This window comes from Pan troglodytes, chromosome 22, assembly GCF_028858775.2.
Source record: "Pan troglodytes isolate AG18354 chromosome 22, NHGRI_mPanTro3-v2.0_pri, whole genome shotgun sequence".
Classification (NCBI taxonomy): Eukaryota; Metazoa; Chordata; class Mammalia; order Primates; family Hominidae; genus Pan; species Pan troglodytes.
In genome coordinates this window covers 31941561-31960694 of record NC_072420.2, presented here as the reverse complement: position 1 = coordinate 31960694, position 19134 = coordinate 31941561, and the positions used below count along the sequence as shown (strand labels likewise).

Here is a 19134-nt window from a genome sequence, read left to right as displayed (position 1 = left end):
GAGCAGCCTAGAGCTCTGCTCAGTGAGGTGAACACAAATGCCTATGCGGTGATGTGCAGGTGCAGGTCAACCCTTGCACAAGTAGGACTTGCGTTGGCCCCATTGTTCTTGGTGCCAGCTGTTGCTCAGATGCCTGATGACACAGGAAGGGAGGGTATTGGTCAGGATATAGGTTTTGCTGCATGTGCCAGAGACCCGCAATGCCAATCCCAATGCCATAAGCAAGACAGAACTTTATTTCCCTCCCACCTATCAAAAATAGATGATTTAAGGCTTGTGTGATAACTCTTTTCTATGAAGTCACTCAGAGGCCCTGGCTCCTTCTGAAGTTTTGTTGCTCAGCTATTCCTACAGCATTATCTTTTTCTTTTCTTTTCTTTTCTTTTTTTTTCTGTTTGAGACAGGGTCTCACTCTGTCTTCCAGGCTGGAATGCAGTGGCACAGTTATAGCTCACTGCAGCCACAAATTCCTGGGCTCAAGTGATCCTCCTGCTTCAGCCTCCCAAGTAGCTGGGACTACAGGCATGTGCCACCATGCCTGGCTAATGTTTTTATTTTTTGTTGAGACAGGGTCTTACTATGTTGCCCAGGCTCATCTCCAACTTTTGGCCTCAAGCGATCCTCCTGCTTTGGCCTTGGGTTTACAGTTGCATTGGTGCCCGGCCTCCTAGAACATTATCTTTTGATGATTTTTTGCTGTAGTGGTCTTGCCTGTGAGACATAGATGTGCATCGTGTGGAAGCATTTTGGAGAACTGCAGTGTTCTTTCTCATGTGTAACGTGCCTTGGCTTAACTTGGAGGTGTTACAGGGTTATGTCTGAGGGGCCTGGATCACACCAGCTGCTCTGCTCTGGGGGAGTGAGAGGAGATGAGGGGAAAGGCTTCTTCCTCTTCCACTTCCCGCTTCTCCCCTAGATGGGCACACCTCTGGACGCTGCAGCCTCTTATCCTTAGCAGCCCATCTTAGCATTCATTTTATTAATTAGTGCCAAGTTCTTAATAGCTTGATCCGAAGATCACCTGCATCACAGCCTCTTGAGGGTCTTTCTGGGTTGTACCCCACACCTGCTGAATCACAAGATTTGGAGGTAGGCCCTGGATGAGTTTGCTGGGGCTGCCATAGCAAAGCACCACAGACTGGATGGTGGAAATAACAGAAATGTATCATCTCACAGTCCTGGAGGCTGGAAATCCAAGATCAAGGTGTTGGCAGGGTTGGTTTCTTCTGAGACTGCTCTCCTTGACTTGGAGATGGCTGTCTTCTTCCGGTGTCTTCACATGGTCTTCCCTTTACTTGTCTATGTTCAAATTCCTTCTTATAATGACACCATTTATATTGGATCAGGGACCACCCACGTGACCTCATATTATCTTAATTACCTCTTTAAAGGCCCTATTTCCAAATATGATCATATTCTGAGCTAACTGGATTTAGGATGTTTGGAGGACACAATTCAGCCTTCAACAGACCCTGACTTTGTGATTTAAACAAGCTTCCCAGGGGATTCTCACTCTCAGTTTGAGAGCAGCAATGTTAGTGGCGTAAAATAAAAATGGTTAGTTGGCTTTTTTTTTACCTGGGACATATCAGAGGGGTTTATTTTGTTTCTGCCATTCCCTCAGAGAGTAAATGACACAGGAAGTCAGGGTGCAGGTGTCCAGGAGCACAGCCCACAGGCCCTTTAGGGAAAGGAGTCTTTACTTTCTTGGTGACGCAGATCTGAGTGACACAGCCTGTTGGAATTCAGGCCCAGAACATGGAGCCACCGAGTTCTTTGCTTCATCCTGATGGGTTCCCAGGATTTGTTGACATCCTCAGGGCTTTGTCCTTGCTGCTCAAAAGCAAGACTTGCAGCTGACTTTTTCTTAGCAATGCTTGAATATTGGGAAATAAAAAGCAGAGCATGTTGGAACTGTGGGATAGAGATTTTTTTTCCCCAAAGATTCTTTCCCATTAGGCAAAGTAATTGATTTTTTAAAAAAAAGATTTCATTTGGAATTAGTCTCTGGAGTGTTTCCATGGACAACGGAAGAACGTACAGATTATGTTCCAGGGAAGATGAAGGTAAACAGACTTTCACCAGGGAGAACGTGGTTCTCAGATTTGCTGCTTCGCATTCATCTTAAAATTGGAACAAGTTGATCATGAGTAAAAGCTGATTTTAATCACTTTTGATGGTGCTTTGTTGTGGATGATTCTAAATCAAAGTTGAAAAATTATACAAACAATTACCTGATGGGACCATACAACATTCACTAGGTGCATGTCTTAGGATTTGTGAGTGTCCCCTAATTCATTATCCACAGGCTTCTTTCTCTCTTCTTAACCTATGCTAACGTGTGTTGCTCCTTTTATGTTAGGAATCTACTTTTCATTAGTGTTGAATTAGTCGTAAAAACTATTTAGAGCAGGGTTTCTCAACAGTGACACTGTTGACATTTTCTGGATAATTATTTGTTGTGAGGGCTGTCCTGGCCATTGTAGATGCTTAACAGCTTCTTTAGGCTCTGTCCTCTAGATGCCAATAGCACCTTCCCCCAAGTTGTGACAACCAGAAAGGTCACCAGACATTGCCAAGTTTGCCCCATCATAAGAACCTCTGACTTAGAGGAAAACGGTTTCCCCCTCCCATTTTTGTTATTTCTTCATCTCTCTAATCTGTGCTAGCCTAAGGCATGGAAATAGGAGGTACAGATTATTCTGCTTTTTGATACAAGTGTTCCTGAAAAGCCTTGAGATCCTCAAAATCTTTGGGATTTGAGAAAAATAGAGTTGGGGCAGACTACTCTACAGGTATGTATTTAAATTATACCATGCAACTTTTAAACCCCAAACTAAAAAAAATTAGCTTGGTGTGGTGCCTCACTCCTGTAATCCCAGCACTATAGGAGGCTGAGGCAGGAGGATCACTTGAGGCCAGGAATTTGAGACCAACCTGGGTAACATAGTGAGACCTTGTCTTTACAAAAAAATACACAAATTAGCCAGGTATGGTGGTATATGCCTGTAGTTCCAGCTATTTGGGAGGCTGAGATAGGAGGTTCACTTGAGCCCAGGAGTTCAAGGCTGCAGTGAGCTATGATTGTGCCACTGTACTCCAGCCTGAGCAACAGTGGGACCCCATATCTACAAAAATAATAGTAATAAAAGATAAAAATAACCCTGCAGAACTCCACTAAAATTTTTTAACAATAAGCAATATAAAACTTTATCTTTCATTTTTATTTTTTTGTGACAGGGTCTTGCTCTGTTGCCCAGGCTGGAGTGCAGTGGCATGATCATGGCTCACTGCAGCTTCAACCTCCTGGGCTCAAACAATCCTCCCAGCTCAGCCACCTGAGTCGCTGGAACCGCAGGCATGTCCGGCTGATTTTTTTTATTTTTAGTAGAGACGAGGCCTCACTATATTGCCCACACTGGTGTTGAACTCCTGGGCTCAAGTAATCCTTCCACCTTGACCTCCCAAAGTGCTGCGATTACAGGCATAAGCCACTGTGCCTGGCAAACTTTATCTTTCAAAAAAGCATTAGCATAGGGCTTTACCTTTGAAAAAAGAAGCAACTGTAACTTGAATGGGTAGAAGGAATAATTGAGACTCCTAAATTATGGAGACAAGGACCACAAGTATGAAATCATGATGCTCAGCAGCACCGTGCAATAAGGACTTGTAAGCAGAGCCCATGGTCAAACTGTACCAAGAGAAAAAAAATGTGAAATGAGTGGGCAGGGCATATCAATATGCTACATTCATCTGTGTGGAGGGATGTAGAGTTCAACAGCTATTCTGTGGTAATGTGAAATATTATAGGCTAGGAAAAGTTGCCCTTGAACCAGTGTGACCTTTCCATTGATCTGCATCATTCTACACTACTAATCGCATATAAGCAAATTTGCTTGACAGATTCCCATTGTAGCTGAACAGATTGAACTTTCAAGGGTTGTGCAGTTCACAGGAAGTGTGGCACTTGTTTGTGGTAAGGAAAATGGTGAAAATGGACGGACAGCTTATGTTGAAGTTGAGGAAGAGTCATAAAGTTATACCCTGGCTTCCCCTGAAATCGATTTCAGTTAGTTTGGAGTAAATGTTCAGCTCATAATTGCTATTAAAGTGAGCCTCAAGTTTAGATGATAATGGAAGGAATCTATGGAAGCCATCTTGCCACAAGTCTATAAAATATTCTGTTGCTACTATCTTGTTAGTTTCACAGTGCAATTATGCATGGACCAGGACTCCGGCTTCTCCCAGGCCTTTGTATGTGTGCCATAGATTTCCTCTTTCAGTAGGAACAAGGGCATGGTTGGCTTCTAGAAAAAAAAAAATTTATAGATAAGATGTTAGACCAAAAATGTATCATTGTTTTTCTTATCCTTAAAGTACTTAACGCTGGTATTATATATTGTTTTATCCAAGGGCATGGTCTGGAACTAAATACATTTTCTAGATTTTTCTGGTTGCATATCATACGAGACATATTTGAATGGGCTTCAATCGGACGGTAGTGACTTCTGATCCTCACATAGTGCCAGGCAAAGTTCTGGCCTGGAGGACCTCTGCCTCGGGACAGAGGAGTCATAAGACCCTATGTCTGTGAGGAGACCTGTAATGAATCATTCTAAAACCCAAAGGAAGGGTTTGAGAGAACTTGAGGACATGCAGGAAGGAAACCCGGGCAGGCTGAGAAGCTACAATTTAAGATCTTTGTCCTTCTTTAGGCCCATCCAAGACTTGAGTCCAAGCCTGGCTCCATTCTCTTTACTTCCTGGGTTCCACGTGCTTTAATTTTCAGCCTCTGACAGGGTGCACATGTTAGGTTCAACTATGGGTTCTTTTGTTTCCCAAGCACTGAATACTCATGCACACCCCTGTTCTGTTTCCTCAGGATGCACGCTATTTTTCTACGAGAGCGACGGCAGGTCTGGGATAGACCACAACAGCATCCCCAAACACGCCGTCTGGGTGGAGAACAGCATTGTGCAGGCGGTGCCTGAGCACCCCAAGAAGGACTTTGTCTTCTGCCTCAGCAATTCCCTGGGTGATGCCTTCCTTTTTCAGGTTTGTTGGGCACTTCCTTTGCAGGGCATTTCAAACCTCTGAACTGGCTACCTTCTTTTCTTGCCTAGGCACCCAGTCTCCCTCCACTGCTTTTTTTTTTTTTTTTTTTAGTGGTGAGATTAATCTGTTGCTCATTATAAAAACAAAAACAGTGAATGACAAAATAAACATCTATACTAAATTCCAGGAATAGGTACATTCAGAAGTTTTCCAAGTGAAGACTAAGGAGGGCTATGAGTTGGATGTGAGAAACTTGCTCTGTTTGTCATGAGTTGAAGGATATCTTTGTGTGGTCTCAGTACCATTTCTGTTGCATTTAAGAAAGGGATCGTGAATTTCTTCTTTTAGACATGATTTGAGCTGTCAAAAAGTTTTATTTATAATATGTTCCTTTCTCATATTAATCATAAAGTAAAATAATGACATCTCAGAAATGACTGGCATCACCTAAACAGTTTCTCTTCCTCATCTGATCAGAACTTTCTACTCAGCATCCTTGAATTTCAACATTTTAAAAAAAAAATACTTCTCTGCTAACTGCTTCAGGATTAACATTTTCTTTGATAGGGAATCTTTTGAGTTTGGAATAGTTGTAATATACTCTGCAAGAACTTTGTTGTGTTGTTATGTAGGAAGGCTTTCTTTATTGATTCCATTGAAGAATTATTTTCTCAAACCTTTATTCTGTGCTTCCTATGTGCTCTGCATAGTGCTATTGAGAATACTAAGAAGATTTTGACAGTTCCTCTTTTTTTTTGAGATGAAGCCTTGCTTTGTCACCCATGCTGGAGTGCAGTGGCACGATCTCAGCTCCCTGCAATCTCTGCCTCCCAGGTTCAAGCAATTCTCCTGTCTCAGCCTCTTGAGTAGCTGGGACTATAGGCACCTGCTGCCACGCCTGGCTAATTTTTGTATTTTCAGTAGATACGGGGTTTCACCATATTGGTCAGGCTGGTCTCGAACTCCTGATCTCAGGTGATCCACCCACCTCGGCCTACCAAAGTGCTGGGATTACAGGTGTAAGCCACTGCGCCCAGCTGACAGTTCGTCTTCTTAAAAGTGTTCTCATATAATGGAGGGGACAGACATAGCAAATCTTTATAATGTGGTAAAGCCTACCAATGACTATTAAAGGAAGAGCAGGTATAAATGGCGTGACAAGGATGGTAAGAATATAACATGCAAGGAGGGGGCTAGAACAAAGGTATAGAGGAAAGAAATCATTTATTTCACCAAGTTTCTGGCTTTGGCTTCAGAAGCTGTTTCTATTTGGACAATTAAAGTAAGAAATATAAAGTGCTAATTTTGATTATATAAAGACAAAGCATCTGTGTTTTCTTTTTTAAAAATCTGTGATGTAAAACACAGAAAGAAGAGTGCACACAACATAAGTGTACTGCTCAGTGAGCTATCATAAAGTAATTATGCAACCACCAACCAGGACAAGAAATAGAAGTTTCAGGCACCTAAGCCACCTTCCCCAACCCCACCCCACTCACAAATGCAGCCTACTAGTTGAATTGAGTATGTCTTTTATCATCCAAGCCAGGACACTTTTATTTATCTGGGAATGACTTAATTTCCCCTTCATTTTTGAAGGATAGTTTTGCTGGATATAGAATTCTTAATTGACCATCTTATTTCAGTGCTTTGAAAATACCACTGCTTTCTGGCCTTCATGGTGTTTGATGAAAAATCAGCTGTTTATCCTATGAGGCTCCCTTGCTGATTTGAAGATCGTGACTTTGTCGTTAAACAGTTTGAGTATTATGTGTCTAGGTATCATTCTCTTTGAGTTTACTTTACCTGGAATTTATTGTCTTTCAGATATGTATCTTTTAATATTTTTAAATTTTAAAAATTGTTGTGGGTACTAGTAGCCACAAAATACAATGTGTATATATTTATGGGGTAGTGTCTTTTGGATCTGTAGATTTGTGTGCATGTGTTTGTGTATTTAAATCACATTTGGAAAGTTTTTAGCTATTATTTCTTCAAATAGTCTTCCTGCTCATTTATCTTGCTCCACTTCTTTGGTGACTCCTGTTGTGTTTACATTAGTATGCTTGATGAAGTCCCACAAGCCTCTGAGACTCTGTTCATTTTTTTTTCATTCTATTCCTTAATCTCACTTGATCTGTCATAAGTTCACTGATTCTTTTTTCTTCCAACTCAAATCTGCTGTTAAGCTCTTCTGGTTATTTTTATTTTTTTATATTTATATATATATAAAATATACATATATATGAAATATACATATATATATATATTTTTTTTTTAATTTTTATTTTTATTTTTTTTTTTTTGAGATGGAGTTTTGCTTTTGTTGCCCAGGCTGGAGTGCAATGGCACAATCTCAGCTCACCACAACCTCTGCCTCCCACGTTCAAGCAATTCTCCTGCCTCAGCCTCCCAAGCAGCTGGGATTACAGGCATGTGCCACCAAGCCCAGCTAATTTTGTATTTTTTTTTCTAGTAGAGGTGGGGTTTCTCCATGTTAGTCAGGCTGGTCTCAAACTCCTGACCTCAGGTAATCCACCTGCCTTGGCCTCCCAAAGTGCTGGGATTACAGGCCTGAGCCACTGCACTTGGCCATTTTTTCTTTTCTTTTCTTTTCTTTTCTTTTCTTTTTTTTTTTTTTTGAGACAGAGTCTTGTTCTGTCCCCCAGGCTGCAGTGCAGTGGTGCACTGATTTTGGATCTGACTTTTCTGAGACAGGTTCTATTGACGACTAGAATGTCAATAGAAGCAGTCCTCCTGTTTTGGTCTCCCAACCCACTTTATTGTTGTTTATTGTTTATTTGCATGTCTCATAAATTGCCAAGTCTCTGCTCAGCTAGTTTAGTAGTCAGGTAATTATTAGAAAGAGATTTCCTTAAATGTACAGAAGCAATAAGTTTCCTATTCTTTCCTAAGAACAGAAGTTTGCAAGTTCAAGCCTATCATCAACACTCAGGCAACTAGCTTCCATCTCTGCCTTAGCCTTCATCTCTGCTTTCACTGAGCTGTAGGGTCAGTAGTGCACTGATCACAGCTCACTGCAGCCTCAGCCTCCTGGGCTGAGCAATCCTCCCAGCTCAGCCTCCTGAATAGCTGGGGCTACAGGTGTACACCACCACAGCCAGCTAATTTTTTCTATTTTTTTGTAGAGATGGAGGTCTCGCTTTATTGCCCAGGGTGGTCTCAAACCCCTGGCCTCAAGTGATCTTCCTGCCTCAGCCTCCTAAAGTGCTGGGATTACAGGCATGAGCCACTGTGCCTGGCCTGGTTCTTTCAAACAAAAGTTATATTTCCTTATTGATATTCTCTATTTAATGTGATATTAGCCTCATACTTTATTTCTTTAGACATGGTTTATTTTTGTTCTTTGAATACGTTCAAAATAGTTGCTTGAAATCTTTGTCTAGTACACTCAACATGGGACTTTTTTGAGACAGTTTCTATTGACTACTTCTTTTTCTATATATGGGCCATACTTTATTTAATTGTTTTAGAGATAGGGTCTTGCTCTATTACCCAGGCTGGAGTACAGTGGTGCAATCATAGCTCACTGTAACCTTGAACTCCTGAACTCAAGCAATCTTCCCACCTTAGCCTCTCAAGTAGCTGGGACTACAGGTGTACACCACCACACCTGGCTGATTTTTTAAAAATATTTTTTAAAGACAGAATCTTGCTATGTTGCCCAGGCTGGTCTCAAACTTTTGGCTTCAAGCAGTCTTCCCATTTTGATCTCCCAACCCACTGGGATGATAGGCATGAATCACCATTCCTGGCCCATACTTTATTGTTGTTTGTTGTTTATTTGCATGTCTCATACTTTTTTGGTTTAAATTGTACATTTAAAATAATATAAATGTGGCAACTCTGAAAGCAGATCCACCTCCCATCCTCCAGGATTTGCTATTGTTGTTGATTATCGGTGGTGATAGTGCTTCTTTGTTTAGTGACTTTCTTAAAATCTGTAAAATATTTAGGCTTTGTTATGTGTGCCCACTGAAGTCTCTGCTCAGCTAGTTTAGTAGCCAGCTAATTATTAGAGAGAGATTTCCTTAAATGTACAGAAGCAATAAGTTTCCTATTCTTTCCTAAGAACAGAAGTTTGCAAGTTCAAGCACATGATCAACACTCAGGCAACTAGCTTTCATCTCTGCCTTAGCCTTCATCTCTGCTTTCACCGAGCTGTAGGGTCAGTCATAGGGTGAGCTTAGGAACTTCTTGGGACTATCTGGGCTTGTGGACAGCCTTATACATATTTGTGACTGTATTAGTCAATTCACTAAGACTGTGTTGTGACTCTCTTAGCCACTAATAAAGACATACCCGAGACTGGGTAATTTATAAGGAAAAGAGGTTTAATGGACTCACAGTTCCACATGGCTGGGGAGGCCTCACCGTCATGGCAGAAGGCGAAGGAGGAGCAAAGTCTTCTTACATGGCAGCAGACAAGAGAGAGCATGTGCAGGGGAACTCCCCTTTATAAAACCATCAGATTTCATGAGACTTACTATCACAAGAACAGCATGGAAAGACCTGCACCCATGATTTGATTACCTACCACTGGGTCCCTTCCACGACACGTGGGAATTATGGGCACTACAATTGAAGATGAGATTAGGTGGGGACACAGCCAAACCATATCAGTGACCTTCCAGATTCCAAGGACTGTGTCATAGCTTTTCAGAGCCTTTTGTGGAAATCGTATTCCCCAACTTTTCCTCAAGTTTCTTGGTCAACTTCTTATTTGTTCGACTGTTATCACTGCTTCAGGCGACTGCAGTACTAAACAATTGTCATTAATTGTTTTTCACAAGCACCCCCTGGAGTGAAGAGTGTTTGCATGAATGAGGTCTGAGTTAAGTCAAATAGCAACAAGCTCGTGAAGAGGTTTTTCTGGGACCTGCTAGACAGGTCGCTTAGTGATGGTTCTCTGAGAAAGGTGTTTTGGGGAAGATGTAGAGATCTACCTTGGAATGCCATGTTTAGTTCCATGTGTCAGACTTGAGGAATGTTGTTCCCTCCTGTGGTGCTACACAGCTGGTTTTCATGTGATTGTATAGATGAGGAGAAAAAGATGGAAATAGAGCAATTTAAAATATCACAAAACTTGCTGTTTTTACTGAAGTTCAGCCATTTGTCTTTAATAAATGCAGCTTAGATTGTTCCAGAACTTAGATTAATTTCTGGAATTGTGAAAAAGTTGATTTTGACCATTTTTTACCACTATTCTTGTTGCTTTTGTGAAGGAATGGCTCTTTGGAAGTTCTTAACCCTCCTACCCCACCGCAACCCCCATTGATGTTGATGGCATTCACCAGGACACTTTCGAGAGTAGAAGCTATTAACAGTTATGCCAGTATACCAGGTATAAGCGAGGACAGTCCCAGGCCAACTGGGACATATAGCAACCATTCCATAGGTACATTTGAGTTGTTCCCAGGTGTTAAGGATCACAAACAATGTTGTTGTGGGCACTCTTGTACCTGTTCTCAGGTTATGTTTGTCCACATTTCTGTTGGACAAACATATATACCTAGGAGTGGCATTGCAGGGTCATGGGTTAGGCACATATTCAGGATATGCCAAACAGTTTTCAAAATGATTAATGTAATTTATACTCTCATTAGCAGCCTAGGAGAATTCTAGTTATTCCTCATCTTTGCAAACTTGATATTGAGATTTTTTTAAATCCTTTTTAAGATATTAATATGAAATTGAGCACATATTCATGCGCTTAATGACCATTTCAATATCATCTTTTGTGAAGTGCTTATTTTACTCTCTTGTCCATTTTTTTTCCATCAGAGTTTCTTTGTTAATGATTTATGGCAGCTCTTTGTGTATTTTGTATATCATCGCTGTTGATTATATTCATTGCAAGTATCTTTTTCTACTCTGTGGCTTGCTTTTTACTCTCTTAATGGTGTCATTTGTTGCAGTGAAATTTAATTGTAGCCCATTCTCACTTCTTAAGCCTTCCTTAATGGGTAATGCTTTGAGTATCTTATTTTTTAAATCTACATGCTATAATGTCATGAAAATTTTCTTGTATATATGTTATAAATAATTGTTTTGGCTGGGCATGGTGGCTCATGCCTGTAATCTCAGCACTTTGGGGGGCCAAGGCAGGCAGATCACTGAGCCCAGGAGGTTGTGACCAGCCTGGACAACATGGAAAGACCCTGTCTCTACCAAAAAATAAAAATTAAAAAAATTAGCTGGACACGATGGCATGTACCTGTAGTCCCAGCTAGTTGAGAGGCTGAGGTGGGAGGATCACTTGCACCAAGGAGGTCAAGGCTGCAGTGAGCCGTGGTTGCACCATTGCATTCCAGCCTGGGTGGCAGAGTGAGACCCTATCTTTAAAAAAAAAAAAAAAAAAAAAAAAAATTGTTTTTCTGCATCTGACATAGTTTTTATTTGTTAATTGGAAATCTTGCAAATGAGGAAATGTCTAACTACCTGACAGCAACAGTAACATTATTGTGAGATCGGTGGCTATGTTTTACTTAGCCCTTATTGTATACCACCATCTTAATGTGAGTCACATGTAATTCTTAGAGCAGTAGTTAGTTGGATTATGTATCCACATTTTAATCCATTGATGTGTGTTGTATACCCCATTTGTTGAAGTCGAGGCTTACAAAAGCTAGTAATTGGACCCAAACTCAACTCAAATCAAGCCTATGTTTCTCCAAAGCCTTTTATTGTCTGAGTATACTATTTGTCCTATTACTGTTGACCCTAAGAAGAACATGGGCAAGAGTCAGTGGCTACAGTAAAAAGTGACTAGCTTTTTCTCATTCCTACAATTAAGCTACTCATTGGAAATATTTCTAAAGTGAAACCTGATTTTGGTTATTCTTGCCTCACTACACAGGTTAGATGATTCTCAGATGGATTTCAGAAAGGTTCCCTTAAAAATTTTTTTTAACCCTCAAGTGGAATCAGAAGGTTTTCTTTTTCACTTATACATTTCTGATGTGAATTCCTTTTGAAAGGACCTTCATGGCCATAAAATTGCTAGTAGACTGTAAATACCCAATAGATCACATGAGGTAAACTTTTTTGTATGTGACAACGTAGGATCTTAGTTTTGAAAACCTTTGTGTCTTCTTGCTACGGTGAAATCTTTATGCCGTTTATGAGGGATAGAGCACAAAAGGAAGCTTTTGGAGGAAATTACTGCTGTTTGGATACCATGAAGGCATTCTCTGCCTTCTGCTTATTATAAATCCATGTAACTCTGGAGCAGCCAAATCAGAATGAAACCTGTTTGTGTAGGGGTGAGGCTAAAGCACAGGCGATCAGCCACGATTATGGAAGTAATGTGTAGGTTATTCCAGCCCCAGGGCTCAATTCAGTGCACACAGTTTCCAGAGCCTGTGTGCTGCTGATTTGACACTGTTACTCAAATACCCACAGATTTCACCCATGGAAAGGAGATTCATGTTACCAACAAAAGTAGAAAAGGAATTTATATGTGTGAGGCCAGGGGAGAGTGGGAATGAGCAGGAATGTTGGAGTCATGTATATGGAAGAAGTGCTATGCTGTCTGCACTATTTTAATTTAAGTTCTTTCCTTCAACTTGAAGCCAGAGACAGTACCTACCACCTACAAAGTACAATTTCCCATTGGGCCTTCATTCATTCATTACCTTAGGATGTCACATACAATTCCAAAAAGCTCACCCACTTTTATGGTAACATATCCTAATATTAGTTATTAATTTGTCTGTTAAATGCCTTGGGAACACAGCTACCAGGCAAATAAGAAAGACAATAGAGTAGAAAATCATATGCAGTTATGTATCTAAAGGGGTATAGAAAATGTTATCTCTAGGAATTGATTGCCTTTTCCTTCCATACAAAGTTTTCTCATCATTTAGAAAGTCACTTGTGCAAGGGTATTGTATGCATATTAAGAGACTCATATGCCATTAAGTTGAGTTGAAGATTAAGTGTGATAATGATGGTAAGTGTCTGATAGATAGCAAATGCTTAACAGTTACCATTTTAGTAATAAAGAAAAAAAGACTAGTTCTGTGGGCTCCTCTTAAATAAGCATCTTTACAAAAATTAAGTGGCTTCACTGTGAAAAGGCTAAGGTCTTGAGTTTCGTCAGGCTCAAGAGAACTACCTTGGAAGCCATGTCTAGCTGTGTGTGTCAGACTTGAGGAAGGTCATGGCCACATGCCCTGGACAAGGGCAGCCAGGTTAGGGAAAAACCTGTAAATCATCTTTCATAAGGAGGTGTCAAGTGGACTTGTGGTAGAAGAGACTTTAATGGGGATTTGGCATCTTGACCCAGTGCCCCTCTCAAAGGAGGTATGGTCCCTGCAAGACCCCGGCCAACAGGTGAGCCTGCCCACTGGGCAGCCTCTCCCATTCCTGGAGATCTCCCAGCTTTCAACCATCGGTTTTGTTAGTCAGCCCTAAGTCCTAGAAAGTTCTTCATCATGTTGAGATAATATGTTCTTTCTGGTGAGTCTTGCCATTTCTCTCTGTTTCTATATTCACCCACAGAGTCCTGTGCAAGTCTTCTGCTTATCCTTACTCATCACCTTTTAAATACTTAAAAACAGCTTTCATTTACCTCCTGCCACATCTCTTTGGGCTACCCTGCCTAAGGTTCCCAAGCCATTCTCCCTGTTCTTACTTTAAGCGTGCCCAGGCGCTCAGCATCCTGTGTGAGCCTCTGTGTGGTCTGCCCCATGCAGGCTGCAGTGAGGTTCCCGTTGTCCTTGTTTCCTCTAGAGTCAATTCCTTTTATTAAAAGCCACATCAAACTGTTGACTCAGACTGAGCTCGTGGTATCTTAAACCCTCAACATCAATTCTTATCCAACAAGGCCTTCCCCATCTTATTTTAATAGATTTTTTTTTTTCAAAAACCCAACTCAGAACTTAAATGTACCTCTTTGATATGTTATCCTTGTGGCTTTTATCCTTCTAATAAACTGTTGAAATCCTCTGGGATCCTTATTTGATCTTCCCTGGTGTTTATATTCCTCTTAACTTCACATTATCCACTGATACGACAAGCTGAGTGCGAGGTCTTCATTCTCTTTGTTGGTTTCCATGTTGACTTAGTATGTAGCTAAGTCCTGTTTTCCCCACACCGTAGATTATATCCCTGCCCCTAGCCAGCCACTGTAGAAATATTTACCTTTGATTTTGGCATGGATTAGTTGTGAAGGGCCAACTCTAGGATATGTGGAGCCCCAGGCAAATATTTTTTTATGGAGGCTTTATCTATATAAAGAATTTGGCTCACTCCGGATCAACTGTCAGCACCATTCTGGTGGCCAAATCTCAAGCAATCTGGTGAAAGAAATACCACACAGTCTGGTGGGTGCGACTCACTAGCCACAGATTCAAGTTCAAGAGCTTCGGGCATCTTTTTGACACTGAATAGCTGGTACAGGGTGAGAGAGCTCCCTGAAGGGGAGAAACCTCCTGAAACCTCCCCTTTCCAGGAGACAGAGGGAGACTTGGAAAATTTCAAGAAAAGCGCTCCAAACTATGGGACCTCCTGAGGTGCAGAGCCCTGGCAGGGGCCCCACTTGCCTAACTCTTAGGAGACTATTAATGGAGAATGTGGATGTTGAAGTGCAAAATGAATATACAAGGCTGGAAATCAGCTAGATTTTATGCCTTCTTGTGGGTGCCTCAGAGGTTTCCCCACACTGCAGAGGTATAATTGTGGTTGAGCTAGATCTTCCTATACAATTTCTATACTGTTATGTATCATGCAAATTATGTTACTAACTGTATTCTTCCTTTTCTTACATTAGTTTAAATTTGTATTAAATCAATATCAGCATAGTTTAAAAGAATTCAGCTAACATTAAAAGGCTTAAAGTGAAATTATTTTCCTCCTTTTGCCCTCTTCGCCTCATGAGGCTTATTCCCTAGAAGCAACGATACAAAACTACTTCAGCTGATGTTTTTGTTTTCTTGTATTTGCCTTCATTAACATGTTTATACTGCTGTTTCTAATGGATTTTAGATACTACTGACTTTCTATTATGATAGATGAACATTTAGCTGTGTTAGCTATAAATTCTTCTTTCCTCATCTTCCCATATAGGTATATGAACATTTAGGATTAAAGCACTAATCAGTGTTATTACATTGTTATGACCATATAAATAGTATTGGCTGCTGAGTCAAGTAGTGTACTGTGATCTTATTTCTTTTCTGTAACAATTTCTTAATTTTTTTTTTCTGTAGTTAATGACTGCCCCCTTTTTTTGGGAGGAAGGCTCATATTAGTTATTTTCCTGGTTATGTGGCAGTGATATTTTCTAAATTTCCAGCGTGTTAGCTTGTTCATCAGTGATGTTTTCCTTTGAAGCCTGCCCTCCCCTGGCACATTGTCCTGCTCCCATATGGCTGCTCTCCGGGCCTCATGTACAACAGCCTCCGTAGAATTACCAGCTGCTTCGTTTTCATGAAAATAACCTGGAGTAACTTCCTATAAAATGATGCACATTTAAAAATGTCTTCATTCTACCTTTTACTTGCATAATATTTGAGTAATTTGGAATTTTGGCTTGGAGATCATTTCCCCTTGGCTTAATTATTTTCTGATAATGTTCCCATTTCTGATTAGCATGTTTGTGTTTTATTTTCTTTTTTTCTCTTTAGCATCATTTCCTTATCACTGGTGTTCTGATCCTTTTTTAGTATATATGCTGCCAAAGCAAGCACAATTTCTTCTCTTTTTTTTGGAGACAGGGTCTCACTCTGTTGCCCAGGCTGGAGTGCAGTGGTGTAATCATGGCTGATTGCAGCCTCAGCCTCCCAAGGCTCAAGTGGTTCTCCCACCTCAGCTTCTCGAATATCTGGGATGACAGGTGCACACCACCATGCTTTGCTAATTTTTGTGGTTTTTGTAGAGACGGGGTTTTGCCATGTTGCCTAGGCTGGTCTTGAACTCCTGGGGTCAAGTGATCCACCTGCCTCAGCCTCCCGAGGTGCTGAGATTACAGGTTTAAGCCACTGCACCTTGCTGGTGTTCTGATCCTTCATAGTGATTTCCTTCTATTGACATTTTAATTTTGGTTATTTTTTTTTAATTCCTAAAAGAAGCTTTCTCTCCCTCCTTCCCTTCATCCCTCCCTCCCTTCCTTCCTTCCTTCCTTCCCCACCTCCTCTCTCCCTTCCTCCTTCCCTCCCTCCCTTCCCCTCTCCTGCTCTCTTTTCAATCTCATTGTTCCTTTTTATTGTAACCTGTACTTTTTGTTCACTTGTTTATAGTTTTAGATTCCCTTGCATCTCCAAGGGTTGTGTAGATTTTAGGGAAGCTTTCTCTGTTTCAGGCATGGCTTCTCCTTTCTCCTAGTACATTTTCTCCTGTGTGCTTTAGTCTCTGCCTTTCATGCTGGGGGCTTTCAGCAAATGTCTGGTGATCCTTGACTGGTCATATTTACATGTGAGACACGAAAAAGCTGCTTATATCATCTGTGCACATTAGAAGTACTGGGACCTTTCATAGCATGGACAGACAGTAAGCGGCCTTGTGGAGAGACTCCAGTTGACGATTATTTGTGAGTCTTTTCTTGGAGGCGACTGAGCTTTGCCAGAGATGAATCCTGCCACTGCCCTTCATCAGGCAGGCTGCCATCTGCTTGCCTCTTTGCAGCACACGGCCCCTGTTTTCCTTGTGTCTGTCTTCCTGGAGTCCAGAGCTTCCCTTCTTCTCCAAAGAATGAACCTGGCGTGGGTGAGGGTGAGAGGGATCCATTATATCACTATTTTCAGTGGGGGAGGGAAACCTCAAATTTAAAGTTGTCTTTTTTTGAGACGGAGTCTCGCTTTTGTTGCCCAGGCTGGAGTGCAGTGGCGCCATCTTGGCTTACTGCATCCTCTGCCTCCCAGGTTCGAGCAATTCTCCTGCCTCAGCCTCCCAAGTAGCTTAGTTTACAGGCATGCACCACCACACCTGGCTAATTTTTGTATTTTTAGTAGAGATGGACTTTCACCATGTTGGTCAGGATGATCTTGAACTCCTGATCTCAAGTGATCTCACCTCAGCCTCCCAAAGTGCTGGGATTACAGGCGTGAGCCACCATGCCTGGCCTTAAGTTCTCTTTACAGATATTAAAAATAATAGCTTAAATAAGTCTTATGTAAACAAAATATGATGAGTATAGAATCAACAAGAAAAAAGCCTTTTCAGAATTCACACTGGAGCTTTATTCCTATCTAGCCTCTTAAAAAATGGTAACTTTCTTTTTTTTTCTTTTAAAATGAAAGCGTTTGACCTACTTTACAATTATTCTTGTGCTTCTATAAACTTGAATTATCTCAAATTTTAGTTTCCTAGATTTGGCATATATTCCCTAGTATTTCTCGTGTTTAAAATGAATTTCCCTTTTCCTGCCACTTACGTAAACCATTGATTATCTGAAATCACCAAGTGTCCTCCATGCCGTTGGATAATTGAAGCTGGATCTATTTAAATACATAATGAAGCCCTGAGCTTCATCTTATCTCTGCACTCAAAGGGGCTGTTATGCAAAATGCATTTTTTTGCTGATTATATTTGTCTGTTGGCAAGAACTTTGCTTATTCCCTTCACCGAACTGTATACAGTATTTATAGCATCTCCAGAAGGCAAAGGAAGAATCACAGAATTCACTCTCTCTTTACCTGTCTGCTGCTGTTTGTTTAATGGAAGGTGATTTGTGGTTAGCAAGTTGAGAGGGCACCATTGGGTGGTCTCTCCTTCCTGCCTTCTTGGCCTCTGAATTCTGACGAAGACACCCATCATGAATCTGATGTGCCTAACTAACCTTGCCCGGTTCAAGAAGGGGAGGCAAGGTTAGTGGCTTCGGATGGCTTTTTCTAGCATGTCAGAATTTAAATCCTGGAGAGACCTTGAGGAACAACATTGTGTCAGGTCAGGAGTCCACTGTGAGCAGTTGAGGTGTTAAGCCAGTAAATGGTCATGAAATGTTGCAAGACTTTTCTCCACCCAACTAGCTTTTGAAAGCAGTCAGTGGAGAGTTCGTCTCCTCTTGTGGACACATAGCTCCCTGTGTGCCACTGCAAAGGGACAAACTGCAGAAAAGCTCATTTATTGAATTGTCCTTCTGAGAAATTGATTTGGCTTCATGATAGAGAATGGTAGGGACTGTTGCTTTATTTAGACAAGACAGTGGGAGCAAAAGTTCTCTCTAATGGAACTGCCTTCAGCCATTGACAGGTTTTTAAAAAGTTTGGGGGGCTGAGGCATACTTAATAGTTAAAAGGGCTGATGGCTAAATGTTTCATACAGCTGTCATCACACATTTCTATATATGCTTCTCTAGGTTTTGGGGATTGTTATGCTTTTTCTCTTTTTATTTTATAATTATTTTTTCTTTTAAATTGAGGTACACCACACATAAAATTTACCATCTAGCCATTTTTAAGTGGACAGTTGAGTGACATTAAGTACATTTACCCTGTTGTGCAACTATCACCATTATTCATCGCCAGAACTTTTTTTTGTGTGTGAGATGGAGTCTCTCTCTGTTGCCCAGGCTAGAGTACTGTGGCGTAATCTCGGCTCACTACAACCTCCGCCTCCCGGGTTCAAGCGATTTTGTGCCTCAGCCTCCCGAGTAGCTGGGACTACAGGCATGTGCCACCATGCCCAGCTAATTTTTGTATTGTTAGTAGAGACGGGGTTTCACCATGCTCAGGCTGGTCTCGAACTCCTGGCCTGAAGTGATTCGCCCACCTTGGCCTCCCAAAGTGCTGGGACTACAGGCATGAACCATTCCGCCTGGCCCGTAACTCTTTTTCATCATGCAAAGCTTAAATGCGGTCCCCATTACATAACAACATTCCATATCCCCTTCACTCCGGCCCCTAGCAACCACTGTCTTTCTTTATAAGTTCCAGGATAGCTGCTTTGCCAAAATTAAATATATACCATTCAAAGGGTGTTTAAATTTGGTCAGCTTCCTTCGTTTTTCCTTCTTACGTGGAAGACAAACGTGAACTCTCTGACATCAGAATGCATTGTGTTGCTATTGGCTGAATTGGGCTGGGGTCCTCACAGGGGAAAGAAGACCCACTTTCA

At 41.2% G+C, this 19134-nt stretch overlaps 1 protein-coding gene across 4 annotated transcripts in view; it reads left to right on the top strand.

Moving 5' to 3' along the window:
• TIAM1 (TIAM Rac1 associated GEF 1) overlaps positions 1-19134 on the top strand; it is a 222193-nt gene that overhangs the window by 89190 nt on the left and 113869 nt on the right. For all 4 annotated transcript variants that reach the window (XM_009451179.5, XM_063803682.1, XM_054675302.2 and 1 more), the window contains one exon: positions 4883-5055. In XM_009451179.5, the coding sequence (XP_009449454.2) occupies positions 4883-5055 (173 nt within the window). The remainder of the gene's footprint in view (positions 1-4882; positions 5056-19134) is intronic.